Genomic DNA, 19,879 nt, shown 5'->3' with positions numbered 1-19,879 from the left:
AACATTGATAAATAGATTTACCTTCATTCCTGTTGCTTTTGAAGAAGTTTAATGTCTTGCCTTAAATGTTTCCCTGAATTTCAAGTTTTCTTATTTTAGACTCATAATTATATCATTTTGATTAAAATGGAGTGCGGACTGGAGTTATTGCTTGCTTAAAAGCCAAAGACTTGAGGCTGTCCAGCATGAGAATTGTGTGTTTTGGCATGTGGATAGCGGCTGCTTGAAATCTGTGAGAGCAAGAAACCTGAAGTTGACTCAGATGAATCTCAAAGTCTTATACCTGAATTATGTCGAGGTTAGCAGTAAGCGCCATCTAAAAAAAGACTACGTAGATTGCCAAATTCCTTTGAATGTCCACCATATTTCTCAGGAAAGTCGGTCACTTCCAAATTTATAACTTGTGTTTCTGTTACCTGAATTCCAAGGGGAGAGGGTGGATGAGGGGGTAAATGAAAGGCACAGGTGATTTTATTTTCAGGTGTCTAATAGGACAATGTGACATTGTCCAGAGATTGTCTCTCAAAGGCAGTTAGTGTCAACAGAACTTCTTGAATACATTTATTTTTGCTTATTTATATGTTTTCCCATTGAAAAAAAAAAAAAAAAAACTTTAAAAAATGTTTTCTGAGTTAAAAAGGCCTCTGACTGGTGGTCCTGACATAGCTTCTCCAGAGTTCCTGAGAGAGCCTCTTCTCACTACAGTCCCTAAGAAGATAGGAAGAAAAAAATTCTAAACACATGAAACTGGAATTGGTGGGGAGAAATGCCTACTGTAAATTCAACAGAACCGGAGTGAGAAAATATAATAGGATAAGTTTTGACCACCTAAAAATAGCGGGACAGACCCATCTCCTCCCTAACTCTCTCCATAATTCAGAAAGGGCCTGTGGAACTGTCCTCAGGAATTGCCCCCCTCGCCCCCGTCTCCCTCCCACTCCTCCCCCCCCCGAGTCCTGCCCCCTGCATCCCATACCTTGTCCTCTCTGACAGGGCCTTTTTAATCAGTAGGAGGGCACAATTCAGAAAATAACCAGAGAGAGCTGGAATGGTAAGTTAGGGGCTATTACTTTTACATCCCAAGAATCTGATCCATGAAAATAAAGTGCTGGAGGTGGTGTAGAGTTAGAAAGACTTGTGTTCACTGAGGGTTTTGAGTATTACAGGCTCTCTGTCACTCAGAGCCTCAAAAAGCCAGGCGGTGAACGCAGGAGAATTTTCTCTCAGATTCACCACAACTAGGTTGAAATGAAAACCACTTTGGAATTGGCCTGTTCATCTCAACCTGCCAACTATAGGTCTATAACCAGCACCCAGTGGGTCCCTTGGCTCAGAGCATTCACCAGGTGTGGGTAGATCGTTCCTTGTTTAGTGATAAGTAAACGGGAAAAACATAACCAAGCCTACTGAACCAGATCCGTCTATAAAAGAAAAAGGGAGACCGTATTGGAGATTTAAAAGAAGAGTAGACCTCCAGAACTGATTTATTATGATTTATTTCTATTACAATATTTCCGTTTATTATTATGATTCATTTCTGTCCCTCATGAAAGGGGCAGGAAGTAGTCAGAAGGTTATGAGCGGAAAAGACAGTAGGATAGGATGAAATCGGAGGGAAACAATCAAAAAAGACTAAGTTAAAACTGTAATAGCACATTAAAATTCATGTGAGGGGGGTAATGAGCTGAAAATAAATTCTGTGTTGTGAGGGAGAAACAAGAAAAAGCTCTTTCAGAATCTAAAGGATAAAAACATAAAATGAGGGGGAAGATGTATAGAGAGAATATCTAACAGGAGAATTACAGGTGTTTATAAACAGGAAACCACCTCGAGTGAAATAGAACAACATCATTATAAGTTTTCATGCATGCATGCAGATTTGAAAGCGTTCCCCATATTTTTCATGTGAAATCAATGAAAAATATGAGCATTTCTTTTTAATAATATTAAAGTACCTTGCCAAAATAACTGGCAAGCTATTTGCTGCCAGGGAACAAAGTTGTTTTTCTTCTCCTTTCTAGCATTAAATGCCAAAAAGATAGTGTATTGAATTTAGCAGAGCTTTGAGGAGAAAAGATGGTGACTTAAGAACTTACTGAGCTTCCTCCTTATGTTTTATGTGGAAAGGCAAATTGAGAGGCATTTGCTGATAAACAGGAGCTCATGTTCAGATGGGAGGACCTAAAGATTGCCTTTTTATTGTCAAGTATTATGATTTGAAAAGGTATAAATTTAAAAGTAATTCATTTTGGTTAACTTAAAAAGTAATTACCAAAATAATAAAACTATAAAGTATATATCTTCTAAACACCTAGAAATATATATTCCAAAAGATAGGCAACAAAGAAAGCATAAAAATATTGCAGACGGAAAATGTTTACTGTGTATGAATACTGTAAAGAAATACAGACATAAACATAGGTATGTACTTATATACACATACATACACACATATAAAATTGACCATATACCTATATTTGTTCAGCACATTATTTTTCAGGTACTGTGCTAAACTTTTACTCCATCGACTGGTTACTTTTTCTAAGAATTCTATGACACTGGCCTTATCATACCTGTTTTAAAGATAAAGTTTAGTTAGATGCTGGCCCAAGGTCACACAGCTAGTGGAGGAGCTGGGATTTGACTCCAAACAGCCCGACTGTCGAGCCAGTGCTCCTAAGCAACTCTGCAGTACAGCGAAAGGGCCGGCGGGGGTTAAGTTCACACTGCTTGATGCTGCTGACTTCTCAGCAGCCACAGGGCACCCTGGAGCCAAAGGCAGATGACTCCCTGGCTTGCCAGTGACGTATGATGCGGTTTGATATGACAAAGTGAGTTAAACAAGCAGATTTTTCCTCTCAGGAAACAGACCCAAGAAAAACTAAAAAGAATAAAGCAGATGTGTGAGTTACTATTCCTTGCAGCAAAAGAACCTCGTCAGAACCACAGGCTGGAAAGAGGTGATTCCTTCTAAAGGGCAGTTCATTCCTTCCGCATGTTGAAGCCTATGGCTCTTCACTGGCTAAAACTGTAACCTTTGGTGTAGCCCTCACTCGGCTTGTGCATCTTAATGTTGTAGATAACATTGTAGATCTATATAATACTCAATTTTTATATATATATCATATATAAATTAATGTTTACATATAAATATATGTGTATTTGTATGTGATATGTAATATGTTTTTATATGATAGTATAGAATATGTATTTAATATATACCTGATTTTAATATAGATGTATATAATATGTATTTATATATGATATATAGTAAATGTTATATTTAAACCATATCTGATAGTAAGGCAATATAGAAAAGCCATTATTGGGTGCACTGTACAAATCTGCCTTCATAATTGAGTGTGCTGTTTCACTAAAAGCAGTGTTAGAGAAAGGATTGAAAGCTAGCCCTAACTTGCCACTTCACTAGCCTTCATTGTTTGGATTGGCCGTACATGTACAGTTATATTGTAACTGTCACTTGTGGTCTAATCTTCCCCTTAGGGGAAACTTGAGAAACCTGGTCAGCTTTAACATTTAGAGGAAGTTTAAACATATTGGAGCATAAAATTCACAGTTGTTTAACCGAAGCTCCAGTTCTTGTCAGACCACATCTCTCCAGCCCTTCTGTGATTGGAATCATCTAACTTTGGCCCTCACCAAGGAAAAATTTGACAAGATGCAAACAGTGTTTACTCTTGTTTTTTCTTTGCCAGGATCCTGAGTCTGTGCAGCAGACTCTGAGACCTCTTTGCCTGCCCCAGTATGGTCACGGAAGTGCATTGTCACTGTAACTGTTCTTATTCCTGTAACTACTTTCAGTGAATTCCAACCTAGTCATTAACATCCCTTTAATATTTGGGGTAATTATGTTCCTTAACTCTAAGAATGAAAATATTTTTTCCTTCCTTCCTGTCTTCTTTCCTTCCTGGTTTTGTTGTAGTCTAGCTGTGAGACTAGTTGCCTTTCATATATTCTAGAAGAGAAGGATGGGGTGAGTTTCACAATGATCTTTTTCCAAAATACAAAACCACTGCCCCTCTCCACCTCCCAGGCAACCCCACCATTCTGTTTTCTAGAACACATTTAAAATATTGTTGAGGGTTTTGCTTAGTTGATGACTAGTCTCTTGATTCAGTGGACTCCTAAGGGACCATCTTTCACCAGTACCAAATGCTGTTTAGTTCACATATTGAAATGTTTTAAATTATAACTTAGCAAATGTGTTAGTAATCTTCAGATTATTTGGTCTCACATTTAATGTATAATTTCCTAAGAGAAGGAAATGGACCGGGTGGGGGTTAATAGTTATAGTAGCTATTAATAATACTGATGACTACTAGTTAATAGTAATTGAAGCCTCCTAAAATGAGAGGGAAAAAAATCTTTTGTTTATAAGGGTTAAAATGAAGAGTTGATACTTAATATTTTTTGTAAAACCAGTGCATGTTTGATTAATTTTGTTACCTTATTCTGAGCCTTTCATTTATGGGTACGTAGTTGAATGATTCTGAATTTTTGATTTGCTGAAAAGGTGGCGGTTGCAATTGCTTTTTACATTACTCTTTTTAGTTCATTACATCTGGTTGCTACATTTTCCTTTTCTTGAATACATGCAAGATGAAATGTTTGACCTCTGAGATGAAAAATTTAAAATTTCTTCCATGTGATCCTTACACATTTGCAGGCATGCATCGAGCATGTGCTTCGTGCCAGGCACCGTGCGCTTTCTGCTCTACCTGCCTGATCTCACTTAGTCCACTTAGTCCTGTTTACAGGTTGAGTCTTAGAAAGAAAAAGAAACTTGCTCCAAGTCCAACACTAGTGGCTGGTGAAGAGCGTGTCTTTGCATGCAGACTCCCTCACTGAAGGATGGTGCTTCTCAGCCTCACACTGTACCACCCTCAAAGTGAGTTGCAGGAGGAAAGGACCCTCTTGCTGTATTAACTAAATCTTAGCAAGTAGTTGCCTGTAAATTGTAGACTTTTAAGTACAGTCTTGCATTTCTGTGATCTTTACCCATACACCAGTTGCCTTCAAACTAATTTAAGAATCTTACAGATATTAAAAATGCTTGACTGACCAATATCTCATTTCTGTCAAAATCATGACCTAGAACCATGTATCAAATCAGAGACTTATATGTGACAATTTGCATACACATTTGGACAAAATGCATCAACTTCTTTCAAAGTTTACTTGAAATAAAAATGGAAGAATATGAAGTATCACAGGTTAAAGCAGTGTGTGCCCTCATTTCATTTAGATAAAAGTATTGTGCTATTTGGATATTGTTAGTTTGGTATATGGAGTCACACTCCCGCAATTCCAACCTAGAAAAATGTTTGTGTTTTAATTGATGGGTTAGGCAAAAAAATTTAATCTTTGCATAGAGGAAAGAAACAGCTCTTAGAGCACTTGGGGCTACAACATGGATCAAGTATCTGAAGTTTTTCATGTGGCCTCAAGTTGAATCTTGCTCAGAGAATACACAGTGGTCAAACTTCACATCCTACTCATAATGTATGAAGCCAAAGAAAAGCCCTAGTTGCTGAGTGGTTCCGTTCAATCATTACATGTGTTTAATGATTTTATTGCAAGCACGACTTCCAGTGAGGCAAGGCAGCAGGCCCTAAAACAGGTCTTCCATGGGTAGATAGGCACTCAAATGCTTTCCCAGGCTGGACCCAGGAGAAAGTGTAGCTACTGTGATATGGCTTACCACCAGGACAGATCATTCTACCCCCCTAAGGAGTCAGGATATCCCCGGAGCCGTGATGGGGGGTGGAAAGTCACACCTGTGAAATGGAAGGTAAGCTGGGTTGAATGGATAGTCCAAGGACTGTCCGTGAGCTGAGCCATGGCCAAGGATTTCTTAATTCTAGAGGCTTCCTTCTTGAGCTTGCCTTCTTTCAAACTTGGCCCTCAGTGTCTTGGTAAGTTGGAGCGTGACTACCCAGGGAAAGCCCCTCGTTTGTATTTAGTCAAGTTTGCCAGAGAAAACTGGATCTAAGCGGGAATAAAATTTGCTGACCCCCATCTCAGAGGTTAACGTTTTCATTTATGTTTTGCATGACTCATTTTAAATTACAGTGCTCTACAAGTATAGAAAGAAGCCTTCCTCTTCCCACCCTCCCCTAGACACCGCATAATGGAAAAAGCAAGAATTTTCTGCATAAGCAAGGCCTTTAAAAAAAAAAAAAAAGCCAGCCTCTGATGGGACTTCTTTCCTGTCAGAATTCCCACTGGTTTACTGTCGCAATTTTTACGAAAGGCCACGATGAAAGAGGAAGGCCCATTTGAGCCCTTTGCTTCTGTATTATGTGAAACATAAGTTGTATTTCTGTTCTTGGTATCATAAGAATTGTTGCTTTGTGAACATGTAAAATCTAGGCTCTCTGACAGTTAAAGTATAATTTTGATTAAGAAAAGATTTGTTTCACCGCTGTGATTAGACACATAAAACTTTGAAAGGTTTTGATGTTCTGTTTCCTGTTTTTAAAAAAATATGTCCTCTCTTACGAACTCTAACTATATGAGAGGATTTTCCTCAGAGAAAATTCAGCGCTGGGAAGAACCATCTATGGAGGTCATAACCTAGAAAATTCTTCAGGGGAAGTTCCAGTGAATTAAAAGAGGGTGGAGCTAGAAAGTTCTGTCTACCAAATTTGTGCGAATAGTTGTACCTTTCTTTCTTTCCCAGAATGGTCACTGGAGAAAATATGTGTAAACCAACTGTAAACAAGTATATCCATTGCAGCCTTTCTTTTCCTTTAGTGGCAGTTCAACTTGTTAACCAGAAGAAGCTGCTGTAGCAAGACTACCTCCCAGCCCAGGGCTTCAGCATAAAGGAGCTGCTCAATTAATTTTAGTGAATCAGGAGCAGAAATAAGTTACCACTGGAATGCAGATTTTGAATAGTCTGCCATGAAACGATTAAATGAATGAGAATAATGAGGAGCTACTTAATTGGAACTATGTAAAATTGCTCCTTAAGCTTCATGGACAATTGAGTAACTTCAGTTTCCTCTCTTCACTCTTGTTTACTTCCTGCTCTTCTAGAATCAAGTGTTAGGTATTCTGGTCTCTTACAATGAGAAGATTAAACAGCTGTAGTTTAAATTAAAGCATTAATCTGGAGTGTTCTGTGGCTGCATGATATTCCCTACTAAGATCAAATTGCAGATGCATATAAGCAGCAATATATGTTTATCCAGGGCAAACCAAAATTCTGTTAACCAGCCATCCTTGGTGACTTTTTATTTATATATAAAAACATTTTTAAATTGACATAATTTAACTTGATTTTCCCCCCAGTTAGGTAGAAGAAAAAAGAATCTGATGCAGAAAACAGTTGTATGGAGTGTATTTGTACAGTTACAGGACTTGAGTGACAGTAAATTCTTTTTTTTTGCCCCAGTGGGGTTCAGCAGAAAGCATGTGTTTGAAAGTCTCTTGACAAAATGGGTCATAATTAAAGACTTTGGGATTTATTTATGGGTATTTTAATTAGAAACATTAAGTTCACTCAGTTGTTCTTGTGAAAACTTTTTTCGAACTACCTATTTTATATCAAGTAATAAAATTTCTGTGTGTATGAAGATGACTTTTAGGGTCACCGGTTTCTCCAGGACCCCTCTCTGCTGCAGAGAGCTTTTCTCTTTCTTTTGCCTATTAAACCTCTGTTCTGAACCTAAAAAAAAAAAAAAAAAAAAAAAATAGGAGTTTAAGCTGTAACCACATTGTAATTCTTGCTGAATATATATGAATGCTGCTGTTCACTGAATAGTTAACTGCTCACATCCATTGCTAATTTGGAGTTTTCTTCCGTTGCTTTGGAATAATAGTTATAAGACAACATGCATTTTGGAAAAATGCACTTGTTTGAACTTCTCAGATCTAATGTGACTCTCTGGGACTAGATGTTAAGAAACCATAGCTTTACTGAGCATCATCTATGATATTACATCTCATAATGTGTCCAATGAGTTTTATGGGCAATTTTTAAGAAATCCAAAGTAGCATGGAGTTTTATCAACCTCTCTGCATCCCTTTGCATAAGGAATAATTTTTCTCTTATTGACGGGGCAAAACAGAGGGGGTAAAGGGACTCAGTTAACTGCCAGACGAAGTCAGGGATCCAAGTCATTCTGCTTTGGGTTGATTCTCTGAGACTGAGCTGCTGACTTCAAAAGGAAGAAACCGATTTCAGCACTGGAAAAGAATACAGTGTGGAATATGTGATGGGTCGCATTACTGTCTCTTATTTTTTAACCCAAAGAGCCTCTTAGTTGGAGGAAAAAGATTATATTTTTATAATTCTTTATTGCATTATACGTGAATATATTTATTGGTGGTTGTATGCCTTAGAAAGTTTAAGAATTTAGACAAATATGCTTTAAAAAAGCTGGTTGAGTTTTGAATATGCTGTTTGGGCCCTTATGAGCATGTGAGAGATATACAGCAGAAGGAGTTTGTTACTGATGTTATAGGATCGCCAAAGCAGCATTGCACTTTTGTTCTTTCCCATTCATTGTTCTTGTGTACGTGGAGCACTTGCAAACAGGCTGGACATCGCAGAGCTCTGAACAATGCCCTTGGCTAACCGTTAGTCCTAATTGCTGTGACTAATGTGCTGTGTGACCTAACGACTGTAACATATTTAACCCTGCTTTTCTCATCTGTAAAATAGAATTGATGACCTCTATCAAGCCAAGGGTTTCAGTGAGGCACTCAAAAATAAAAATTAAAAAAAAAATACATTTGAGTCAAACAAGAAAAAAGTTGTTTAGACTTAAGTTTAGACTTCATTTAAACCTGAAGAAAAGGAAAAGAAATTGTTTAGCCTTGGAAAATAAAGACCAAGGACCAATTTAAACAGTTGAAAATTATATGAAGCAGTGTTTTATGGAGAGTAGTGATGAACTCTTCTTCACCTTCTTTGAGGCTGTTCAAAGAAGAAGTTAAATTATTGCAGGATTACATAAGTTAGTAAACATGGTAAGACTGATTAGTTTTTTCTAAGACACTTACTTGAGTATCCTCTTCAGTTGCAATGAAGGGGACAGTGAATTTGCTGAGCAGCTGTGTACATGTTTCCCCAAAGAGATCACTGGAATAAAGTTTTGTTTCTTGAGACAGAGTTTCCATTGCATTTATAAGTCTTGTCCCTTGATGGATGTTTTCTGGTAAACACCTGTATTCTTTTTACGTTATATCTTCACTACCCGTGCAATTTGGTTGTGAGCCATTCAAGTCTTTAGTATGCTGTGAGTGTATTCTATACTTTGTCTTATTTGGAAGTCATAATACTGTCAAAACCATGCCTAGCCATCCCCTCCCCTGCAGAGTCTCTTTTGCTTTGTCCACTTGGTGTGTGCCTGTTAGACAGAGTTTTGCTTTTATTGCACAGGCCACAGTGCAGTGGCTTGATCTTGGCTTGCGCAACCTCTGCCTTTCAGGTTCAAGTGATTCTCTTGCCTCAGCCTCCCAAGTAGCTAGGATTACAGGCACCTGCCACCATGCCCAGCTATTTTTTGTATTTTTAGTAGAGATGGGGTTTCATCATGTTGGTCAGGCTGGTCTTGAACTCCTGACCTCAAATACTCCACCTGCCTCAGCCTCCCAAAGTGCTGGGATTACAGGTGCGAGCCTCTGCATCCAGCTGTGTGTGTCTTTTTAAAGAGATTTCTGGGACTTCTTTTTCTTTAACAAAGCCAAAATTGCAGTAGCTTAATAAATAACAAGTATCTTGGTTTTGTCATTACTAACTATCAAATAGCTCATTAGTAAGAGAAAAAAAAAAATGCTGAGCCTTAAAAGGGAAGAGGAAAGGCAGTCTTCTGAAGCTGAATACTTTGCCTAAATTGTCTTAGCAATAAAGATTGCCACCTGTTGGTAAAACGGAAGAACTAAAATTAAAAGGTGTTGGCCATTCTTACAGGTGTAGTAAGTAGTGTAATCGAAATAGAATTCTTTTGATGGTGCTCTTGAATAAGGTACTTGGAAATATGGGGTTTGATAAGGAACGTTTACCTGTGCTTTGAATTGATAAATTCAAGCATTCTGTTCTCATGGCTCTCTTAAAATTATTTTTTTGAGCTAGAATTCTATCTTAATGGATAAGTGGATTTTAATTGGGAACATTTTAGAGGCTTAATGATTGATTTTGAAAACATTTTTCCTTTCTTTTTCTTTTTTCTTTTTTTGAGTTGGTGTCTTGTTCTGTTACCCAGGCTGAAGTGCAGTGGTGTGATCACGACTCACCGCATTCTGAACCTTCTGGGCTCACTTGATTCTCCAACTTCAGCCTCCTGTGTAGCTGGAACTGTAGGCATGTACCACCATGCCTGGTGAATTTTTCTGTAGAGATGGGGTTTCACCATGTTGCCCAGGCTGGTCACAAGCAATCTGCCCACCTCAGCCTCCTAAAGTGCTAAGATTACAGGTGTGAGTCAACTGTACCTGGCCTTTTTTTTTTTTTTTTTATCTTGAGACAGGGTCTTGCTCTGTCACCCAGGCTGGAGTGTAGTGGCACGAATATGGCTCACTGTAGCCTTGACATCCTGGGATCAAGAGATCCTCTTGCCTTAGCAAAGCTCTGGTGTAGCTGGAACTACAGACTAAAAACATTTTTCTAACTCTGTTGTTAGTTCAGGTTTTCCTTCATTCCAGCTTCTGAAATCCATTATTTCCTGCCCAACTGAAATAGGACAGGCCAGTGGTGACATTGGGCTTTGGTGCCAGGGCCTGTTTTCCCAGATCGTGGGCACCATACAAAGAGCACTGCCCTAAACACCACCATTTCCCCATCATTGAATGTCTTTAAGGTGCATTTGATAAAACAAAAAAGGTTTTTTTTTTTTTTTTGTTTTTTTTTTTTAAATTCTCAGGTATTTCCATACTGGGAAAATGTTCTTTTTTTTTTTTTGACTGGGTCTCACTCTCGCCCAGGCTGAACGCAATGTCATGATCTCAATTCATTGCAACCTCTGCCTCCTGGGTTCAAGCGATTCTCCTGCCTCAGCCTCTCCAGTAGCTGGAACCACCAGCACATGACAGCAAGCCCAGCTAATTTTTTTATTTTTAGTAGAGATCGGGTTTTGCCATGTTGGCCAGACTGGTCTGACTCTTGACTTCAAGAGGGATCCGTGGGCCTTGGCCCCCCAAAGTGCTGGAATTACAGGCATGAGCTACCATGCCTGGCCAAAAATGTTCTTTTTAATGGGGTTTTCTGCATTAATTGAATGGCTATGTAAATTGTTATTAAGATGACTTAGATTTAAATATAAAACCCCAGCATAGCAGTTTATGATTTTTAATAATATTTATCTTAAATCCACCTCCCCTCATTGTCCCCTGTATCTAAATTCCCTTCAATTCTTGAGAAAATTAAGATTTCCATCGATTAGTATTCTGTTTGTGATTGTGTGTGTTGGTAGATATCCTAACAAATTTATGAATAAAGCCAACGTAGTTTTGTATGGTGCCCTTATTTTTTCTTTACATCTGTTCATATTTGGAATTCTAACCTTTTTTATATGAGGCACTACCCAAATCATTGGATACCCTTTGTTGACATTACATGTTTGGTCAATTATTTTGGCAAAAATTATTTATCTGCCACTGGGAATTAAGCACTGTAACAGCTAAAGAAAGAGGTGGTACAGGGGAAATTGGAAGACCCATATGTTATTTGTTTCGGTTTTTACGTAGTACACCTATATATGTGTGCAAAAAAATGTAAACTGTTACAAAGCAACATATTGATGAATTTAAATGAGGAGAGCATAATAAAAGCAAAACCCAAACAGAAGAGTGGTTGGAGTGAGGCCATAATAAACCAAGAGATATTTTCTGAAGGAAATGAAACATGTTTGTATTTTCTGGCAGACTGCTGTGGATGTCAGCACTAGGCTCATACCTAGTATTGCAGCATGATTTGAAAAGGTGAGATAGAGGGGAAATAAGATAGCTTTATAAATATTACCAAGGAATTTAAGACCTGAGCATTTTATGTAGGGAAGTTGAAATGCATTGTTATAATCAAGCTGTGTAATTTCCTTCTGTCAAGACCTGCCCATTTACCAGTAATGATACCTTATTTCTCTTCTATTTTTGTCTCTTCCTTTAGGAAAAGGAATATATGCTTACTCATTATTTAAAATTCAGAGTCATTTTCCTGTTCCAGTTGGTTTTGTTCTTACCACTAAAGAAGAGTAGATTTAGGTGCATGTGAAACGTATCACTCTTTTATTTCTGCTTTTTCTACTCATTCAACTTTTATCCCTTTTTAATTTTTACTCTGTCAACCATCAGTTCTGTATTATGGTAGCTCTCCTTGGTCTTTTTGTATTGTATTTCTATAAAACCAGATGTACAGGGTTTTAAAAATACTGCTTAGACATATTATCTACCCTGGCACTAAGTGGTTCTGTAACGAAATCCAGCTAAACACACATTGAAGCATTTAGATTGTTGCTTTCTTTTTCTTTTTTTTTTTTGAGATGGGATTTCACTCATTTGCCCAGCCTGCAGTACAATGGTGCAATCTCAGCTCACTGCAACCTCCACCTCCTGGGTTCAAATAATTCTCCTGCCTTAACCTCCCAAGTAATTGGGATTACAGGCATGAGCCACCATGACTGGCTAATTTTTGTAATTTTGTAGAGATGGGGTTTCACCATGTTTGCCAGGCTGGTCTTGAACTCCTGACCTCAGGTGACCTACCCACCTCGGCCTCCCAAAGTGCTGGGATTACGGGTGTGAGCCACTTCACCTGGCCTAAATTGTTTCATTTTAAAATAATATCATATTGGGCATTGGACTTTGTAACTAAACAGTTTCTTTCATCAAATGAAGTTGGTTAATTCAACAAGCCATTGTAGGAATTCTGTTAACCCATTAGCGTCTACCACTGTGCTACTATGGTAGCTTCTCATAAAGCTGCATTTTTAATAGGTGTTTATAGTCACCACTTACCACATATTTCAAGTACTCTTTGAAAGGAGACTGCCTGTGGTGGGGTGGGGGAGTTAACATAGATACTTAATCAAGCAACCATTTGAATTTTTTCTCATAGAAGACAGTTGATGGACTATTTGGTGAGCGATTGAATAACTGGATGAATACCCATCTGGAAACCCCTAAAGAACTGGAGATCATTTCCTGTTACCACTGTTCAGTCACCTATTATGTGCTTACTCTATGCCAAGTGATGGGCTGGATTCTGGGGTCACCAAAGGGAAGAGAAAATCTCCACTGCCTTGAGGGTAGCTAAAAACCTAATGGAGGGAAGCTGAGAGCATGAGCGAGTGTGCAACCCCAGCTGGGTAAGCAGCACATCTTGGGAACAGCCGGGTGACACCCAGTGGTGCATGTCTTCCTTCGCCCCTAGCCCTCGCTCTTCTCCAGCTCACTATGTTTCTCTTCTCTGGGATCTAAGAAGCTTGGGCTTCATTATCTGCTCCTCAGATTGTTGGAGCAGGAGCAGGAGCAGGAGCAGGAGCAGGAGCAGGAGCAGGAGCAGGGAGTGGGTGCCTCCCACAGGACATGGGGTCCTAGAGACAGGCCCCAGCATGGGAAGGCAGTAGAAACCCAGGCATTGCTCTTTGGCATTGCTGTACCTCTTCTGCTGCCTGCCTCCCAGCCCTTTGCTTTTCCCCAACTCAGTCAGCTCCTTATTGCTGCCTCTGACATCAATTATGAAAATCAGGGGTGGAGGGATTAGATTTTTCCATTGGCCTTGATAGACTTAGACATAAAATAGAAGCTATCATAAGTGAGTTAGGTTTCCATGTTTGTTTACTAAAGTTTATATTACCCTTTATGTCACCGAAACATGCCCATTTGTAGTCATCGCCAGTGTAGTCATTCAAAAATCACTTGAGTGAAATAGACGTCAGGGGGTCTAATCTGGGGACCTAACCACCATTTATAACATTTTTTGAGGGAAAATGTGTTCTGGATTTCACACAGCCAACTCACAAATGAGCTTTGGAAACACAATCCACATGCAAGTTGGAGACTTCCTATTATGATCATTCAGCCCTGCGAGGAGAGCCCTTGCTTTGTTAGCACACCTGTGTGTCCTCAGCCCTAAGTTCCTAAAGTCAGCGCTGCCTGAGGCGCTTGAATGGGCACTCTTGGAGTTCTTTAGATTAGTTATGAGATTTCAGAACCTGCTTACCAGCAGTACCGAACTCGAGGAAACCTAATTCATATCCTTCAGAAGGTCCTTTTAAATCATAGGAAAGTTAATCTGGTGCTCCGTGCCTATTTCGTGATTCCCCAAGGGAGAAGGGAAGGGAGGGAAATGATTGATATCCAGATAGGATAAAAACCTGTCAGCACACAATGGGTTACTGCCACTGCTTTCTGATAAGGACCCTACTTCAGTTATCTGAGGAGATTCTTCAAGGTGGAGGAATACAGTGGTTATATGAGGTACTCTCACCCTTGTTATTATGGAAGGTAAAATTTGTGGATTCTAGATTTAATTTTAATATAGCAATTTAATAATGTCTGGTGGAAACTTCTTGAAAAAAAAATTTGCAGCACATCTGTGGTAGCCCTGTGCTTGAGATGATTTAGGCTGTCAGTTCAGAAGGTGGAAGATGTATAAACTGTGTTTATGAGTTGTTTTTTTAGTGTACCCTGTTAGGTTCATTTTAAAACAAAAATAAAAATTTTTATAATGAATATGTCTTTATGAGCCCTAACAGCTCTCGAAGCTTGTACTTGTTTGGCAGAACTAAGGGCACTGGACATTTGTAAGCAGTTCACTAACACAGGAAGGGCATCAAAGGGTGCTCAAGTCAGTCTGTAGGTGGCGGGGTGGAAAGAGGGAATTCCTGTAGGCCTGGATGAATCAGCCACTGATTTCTGATGGTAGACCTAGCTGCAAAAAAGTAGGAAGCTTTTTTTGTGGACAGAACTACAATTCCTTTCAAGTGTTTGAGCTTTTTCACACTTTTCCATTCTTCAGACTTTGCAAGCTTTTAAACAAAGTCTTTGTATATCCACAAAGGAAGGTGCACAGTTGACTGCATTATGAGAGGGAAAGGAGCAAACTCTGTCTCATCTGAGGAGGGGCTCAGATCAGGAGTTTCGTAGGGCCCTCGCCCGGTTGGGGGTGGTGGAGGCTTGGCTGTGTGCAAGAGTGACTGTTCTTGGAGAAGTTCTGGTTGGATCATGAGTTTGGGCTTGGAAAGCACTGCCTCAAGTGCACCAGCAGGAATGAGGCGGAATTCACTACTTGCTGTCTTAAGACCTTTCTGTCTGCCAAGTGTTTGAGCAATCCCTCACATCTCCCCCTTGAACTAAGGAGCAATGACTGGTCAAGAGCCCAGCAGGGATGAAAAAGGTTGGCCTCTTACATTTCTCATCTGCTGTTTAGACTAAGGGCCGCATTCTAGACCACTCTCAGCCATGCTGTCCTGAACCTGAGGATCAGCAGAATTACAGGCCCAATTTCAGGCAGACGTGAGCTTGCATCTGATGACAGGCAAGTACCTACATGTGTCTTTCATTATTCCGTTGCCTTAGGAGATGCTGTTTAAGTTGGCAGATATACTTATTGAAAGCAAAGCTTGTTGCTGGTGAGATTACTGAATTTACAGAAGAGAAAAAAAAAAAAAAGGATCAGATGCCAAGGGAGAGGGAGGGGAGTGTGTAGCATTTAAAAGTGTGGTGAAGCCATCAAGTTAACAAGAAAAAGTAGAATAAAATGTGGTTTTAATTTGTTGTACTGGGCTCAAGATGATAATATTGCAATAGTAAACCGTAGGGATGTGTGCGTGCAAATGTGAGCACATGTTTGCGTGCTTTCTGAATTTCAAAATCCTAGAAGTTATTTAGGAGTTCTAATTTTAGTTCCCAATTTAATGTACTCTGATAGTAAATTAGTAATTTTCAAGGGATTTAATGATAATCAGAACAAAGGTTTGCAATTTCTAGGCCAGAGATTCCCCAATTTTGAGGGGGGAGGGGAGGAGCTACTTTGTATTTCCCTGAAACCTTGATTTACTGGGACTGAGTATGTAGGGCGGATATTGAGTGACCCATCCTAACACTCTTGGCAACTTTGCTAAGTAAAACCCCGCTGCCATCCAGTGGCAATTGGCTATACAGCATAGTAGCTGTAAAATATACCCTTTTCTGCCTTTTCTCTCTCAGATTCCACCTTTCTCAGATGCTCCCAGTTTTGTCTTTTCCCAGATGGCACCTGACACAGTACCTCACAGGAAAAATTGACTCTATGTCTGGCTTAAGTAATTCAGGGCAAATGTGCATTTATTTACCTTGCCTCTTCTCCTAGCAATGCTAATTTTTATCTGCATTGCTTTTTTATTTTCTGCTCCAATTTGTCAAAATACACATACTTTTTTCCTTGAATATTTTTGTTAGCTAGAGAATAATGCTTGGTGGTATTTCTGCTTGCCATAGTTTTACTTTAGAGTAGATTTTGCTTATATCTTTGTATTTATGCTTTGAGCTGTGGTTTACTAATTTCCTAGCATTTCATGACACTTATCCTACATTTCAGACAAGGTCCCATAGGGTTCAAACTGGACTTGGAGAAAGAGCCAGCTAGCAAATGGAATTATTCTGACTTGTGAAAGGTTCCAGCCTTTTAAAACTAGGCTCTGAGAAATAAAAAAAAATATATTCTTGGGAAGAAACTAGGTTTGTGAGTACTTGGCTAGAAATTTTAGGAAAGGAAAGAACATTTCCTCTGGGCTCAGGAGCACATTCAGTGTGAAATATTGCTGCCTTTAAAAGAGCCAAACTTAAATTTCTCTTTGGTTCATTTATTTGCCTTGAAAATAGAGGGATCTAGTCCTTTTTTTTTTTTTTTTTTTTTTTAAGGTTCAGAATCCTATTTTAAATAAAATAACATTCTAGTAAGTCATGCAAGATGCCCCCAACATGAGCTATTAATTAAAAACAGCCGGAACTTCTGGAGGTGTTTGCAAGTATCTACCATGAGCTTGGGGATTGGCAAACTCTGGTACTAGTTAGTTCCAGCTGCACACATTTACCTTATTACAGCTCTTTATATCCAATGAAATGCATGCTTCATACATCCTTTGGTGTAGCCATATTCTCTTAGCACTTGACTAAGCAGGTGGAAAGTTTAGTCAGAGGGTGACTGAAAACAGTGAACTATAAACCCATCTATATTCACTACAAGAAAGAGCTAATAAATGTCTTTTTAATTTTCCCATGGATCTCATTTTTTTGTTTTGTGTTTGTATTTTATAGCCTTTCCAGAATCTTGAGTGATTTTTAAATGTTTGCCATTTGGTCATAAATGCAGCAAGTAAATGTGAATCTGCACACTCGAATGTTATATAAATCAGTTGACCAGTCAGTGTTAGAGCAAACTTCTCAGGATTGCTCTGTGAACTCCCTGTCTCTGGTACAGTCGCCAGATACAAAGATAAACCAGGAGAGACTTACTCCCAAGAAAAGAATGATTCTGCATCCTAAACTTACATGTAAGCTGTTGAGATATTTCCTTGATTTGTATGGTCAAGCCCCTTCTCTTGTTCTCTGTCTTCATCAGTTTGTATGGAAAATTGGAAGTTTACCGAAGAGTTTTGAATCATGGGATTTTAGATTTGAAAAGGACCAGAGGGATCATCTACTCCAACTTGCCAAAAAATAAAAATAAAAAATAAATCCCCACAAAGAATGAATGATACATTGCTGGGACATTGGAATCTCTCTATAAAGGAGAAATCATATTAAGGTATTTTCATCTTAGGCCTCTAACCTCAAGGGTATCTTTACAAAGACTTTATTTTAGTGAAGGCTTCCATAAAAAATGACCTCATGTCAAGAATTCTAAAGAGAGGGTTATGGAATATTGGCCTAATATTTAAGTCATTCTTATCTTGGAGCTGGCCTGAATGGACTGATAAGTGGCCAGTCACCAGTTGTAACTTACTTTTACAATTTTAATGTGATTTAAGGGAAGACACTTTGGAAATGCTTAGTTACGGTTCATGCCCGTAATCGTATTTCTTTTAGGCCTTAAAATTTTATGTAATACAGGGGAGTAGATTGCATCAGTATAGTCTTTTTTTTTTTTTTTTTTTTTTAAATGAGGCAAACAAAGCAGTATCTTAAATTAAATCAGGGTTTCCTAAGGTTTGAGATTCTTATTCCTAAATTTTCCACTGAGTAACCTCCAAATTCTTCTCCTGCCTTTGTCCCTAGTTGACACAATTCAGGCCACAGTTTTTTTTTTTTTTTTTTTTCCCCTGCAAATCGTCAGATGCTGCTCAGAGGCTACACTTACTGATGAGAGATCCTCCAAGGGAAATGAATCAGGAATGGCCTGGAGCGTTTGTCGTTGGGCTGCTGAGGAGCTTTATGAGTGCTTCTGAGATTTCTAAAGTAGGTGTTGAAATTTAGCAGCATCTGATTTTCTAAAATGATCAAAAGAGAATTGTTTCAGTCCCTGATTTGCAAAGTATTCACTTTTTGGTCCTCTTAAAATTTTCGTCAGATAAAAATCTTTCCATGCAGTGGATGTAAGGAATAACCCACTCTTACTGATAAAGGGAAGTTAGTGTTGTACAGGAACAAATGGTAATTCAGGGCTCTTGGGAGTCTTTGGAGGTATTCATTCTCGACTGAGCTATATCCCAATAGCATCATTATCTGGGTCAGCTTCCAATTCAGCCTCATCCTGTGCTTCAGCAGTGGGATAAACAAATGTCACTTGTTAGCTGCTTCTTCATGACCTTTATAGACTAAGCATTAATTTGAAGCCCTGCCCCCAAATAATAGTCCTTGGAGGGAAATGAGTTAGTGATTTTATGAAGATAATGGGAGTTGAGGAAAACACTGAAGTTTGCTTTTCTGAGCTTTAGCTTCGTTTCACTTCTCAGCCTCACTATTTCATAGTCTCCGCTGTTTTTCTCACTTGGAAGGAAATCAGATGGCAAAAATGAAACATACTGGCTGTCAATGTGAAAAAGCTACTCCCTATAGTACTGGAATTCTCTTGTCATTAATCGCCCTTGTAATGGACAGATTATAATATACAGAGTCATAAATATTCTTATTGTCATTTGGAAAATTACAAATTCCCAAAAAGTGGTGATTATTTGGGGCTTTGGGTCTGCAAGACGTTTCACATTAAAATGCTGATAATATCTTCAAAAACCACAGAGCCACGGGCCTTGCAGGCTTGGTAACTGATTGCCTTTGTGGTGTGGTTTTCTTCTTTCTCCTGAAGCACCTGGTTGCAAGGAGTGGGACGCTGAATTCATAGGGGTGTGTTCACAGAAATCCTTAACACCAAGTATCTGTTTATTCAAAATAGTGCATAGTTCAAAGCAATCTTGATTCCTTCAATTAGATGTTTATCTGTTCTTTAATGAAAACAGCCTGAATGTGTTTATTAATCTGGGTCTTTCTCCATTTTGACCACCTGATTCTGCTTTCTCTTTGAAAGAAGTATAAAGGGAGTATAAAAAGAAGTATAAAAACATTTTGAAATTTTTTAATGTGCTACATGAATTAAATGTATTATTGGTATATTTCTTTTCTGTTACCTTATGAAGTTGATTGTTGTTGAAGCACCAACAGTATGCATGCATGGGTATCCAGAATGACCACGTAGGCTCAGCTGTGCAAAATCCACTGCTTATGCTGGGTGCAGTGGCTCACGCCTGTAATCCCAACACTTTGGGTGGCTGAGGCGGGCAGATTGCTTGAGCTCAGGAGTTTGAGACCAGCCTGGAAAACATGGTGAAATTCTATCTCTACAAAAGTTAGCTGGGTATGGTGGCATGTGCCTGTAGTCTTAGCTACTCCGGAGATTGAGGTGGCAGGACCACTTGAGCACAGGCAGTTGAGGCTA

The 19,879-nt window shown here is 38.9% G+C and overlaps 1 protein-coding gene across 4 annotated transcripts in view; it reads left to right on the top strand.

The window, feature by feature from the left end:
* The window catches only part of PIK3R1 (phosphoinositide-3-kinase regulatory subunit 1), an 85,368-nt gene that overhangs the window by 22,098 nt on the left and 43,391 nt on the right, over positions 1-19,879 (top strand). Inside the window, exon 1 of one of the 4 annotated variants that reach the window (XM_032279338.1) lies at positions 965-2,960. The exons of the other annotated variants lie outside the window; for them this stretch is intronic. Coding sequence (XP_032135229.1) covers positions 2,900-2,960 — 61 coding nt within the window. The 5' untranslated portion in view covers positions 965-2,899. Of the gene's footprint in view, positions 1-964; positions 2,961-19,879 lie in introns of those variants that run through there. 4 annotated transcript variants of the gene reach the window in all.

This window comes from Sapajus apella, unplaced genomic scaffold (assembly GCF_009761245.1).
Source record: "Sapajus apella isolate SASKATOON/1434 unplaced genomic scaffold, GSC_monkey_1.0 scaffold1, whole genome shotgun sequence".
NCBI lineage: Eukaryota > Metazoa > Chordata > Mammalia > Primates > Cebidae > Sapajus > Sapajus apella.
This window is presented reverse-complemented; position numbering and strand designations above follow the sequence as displayed.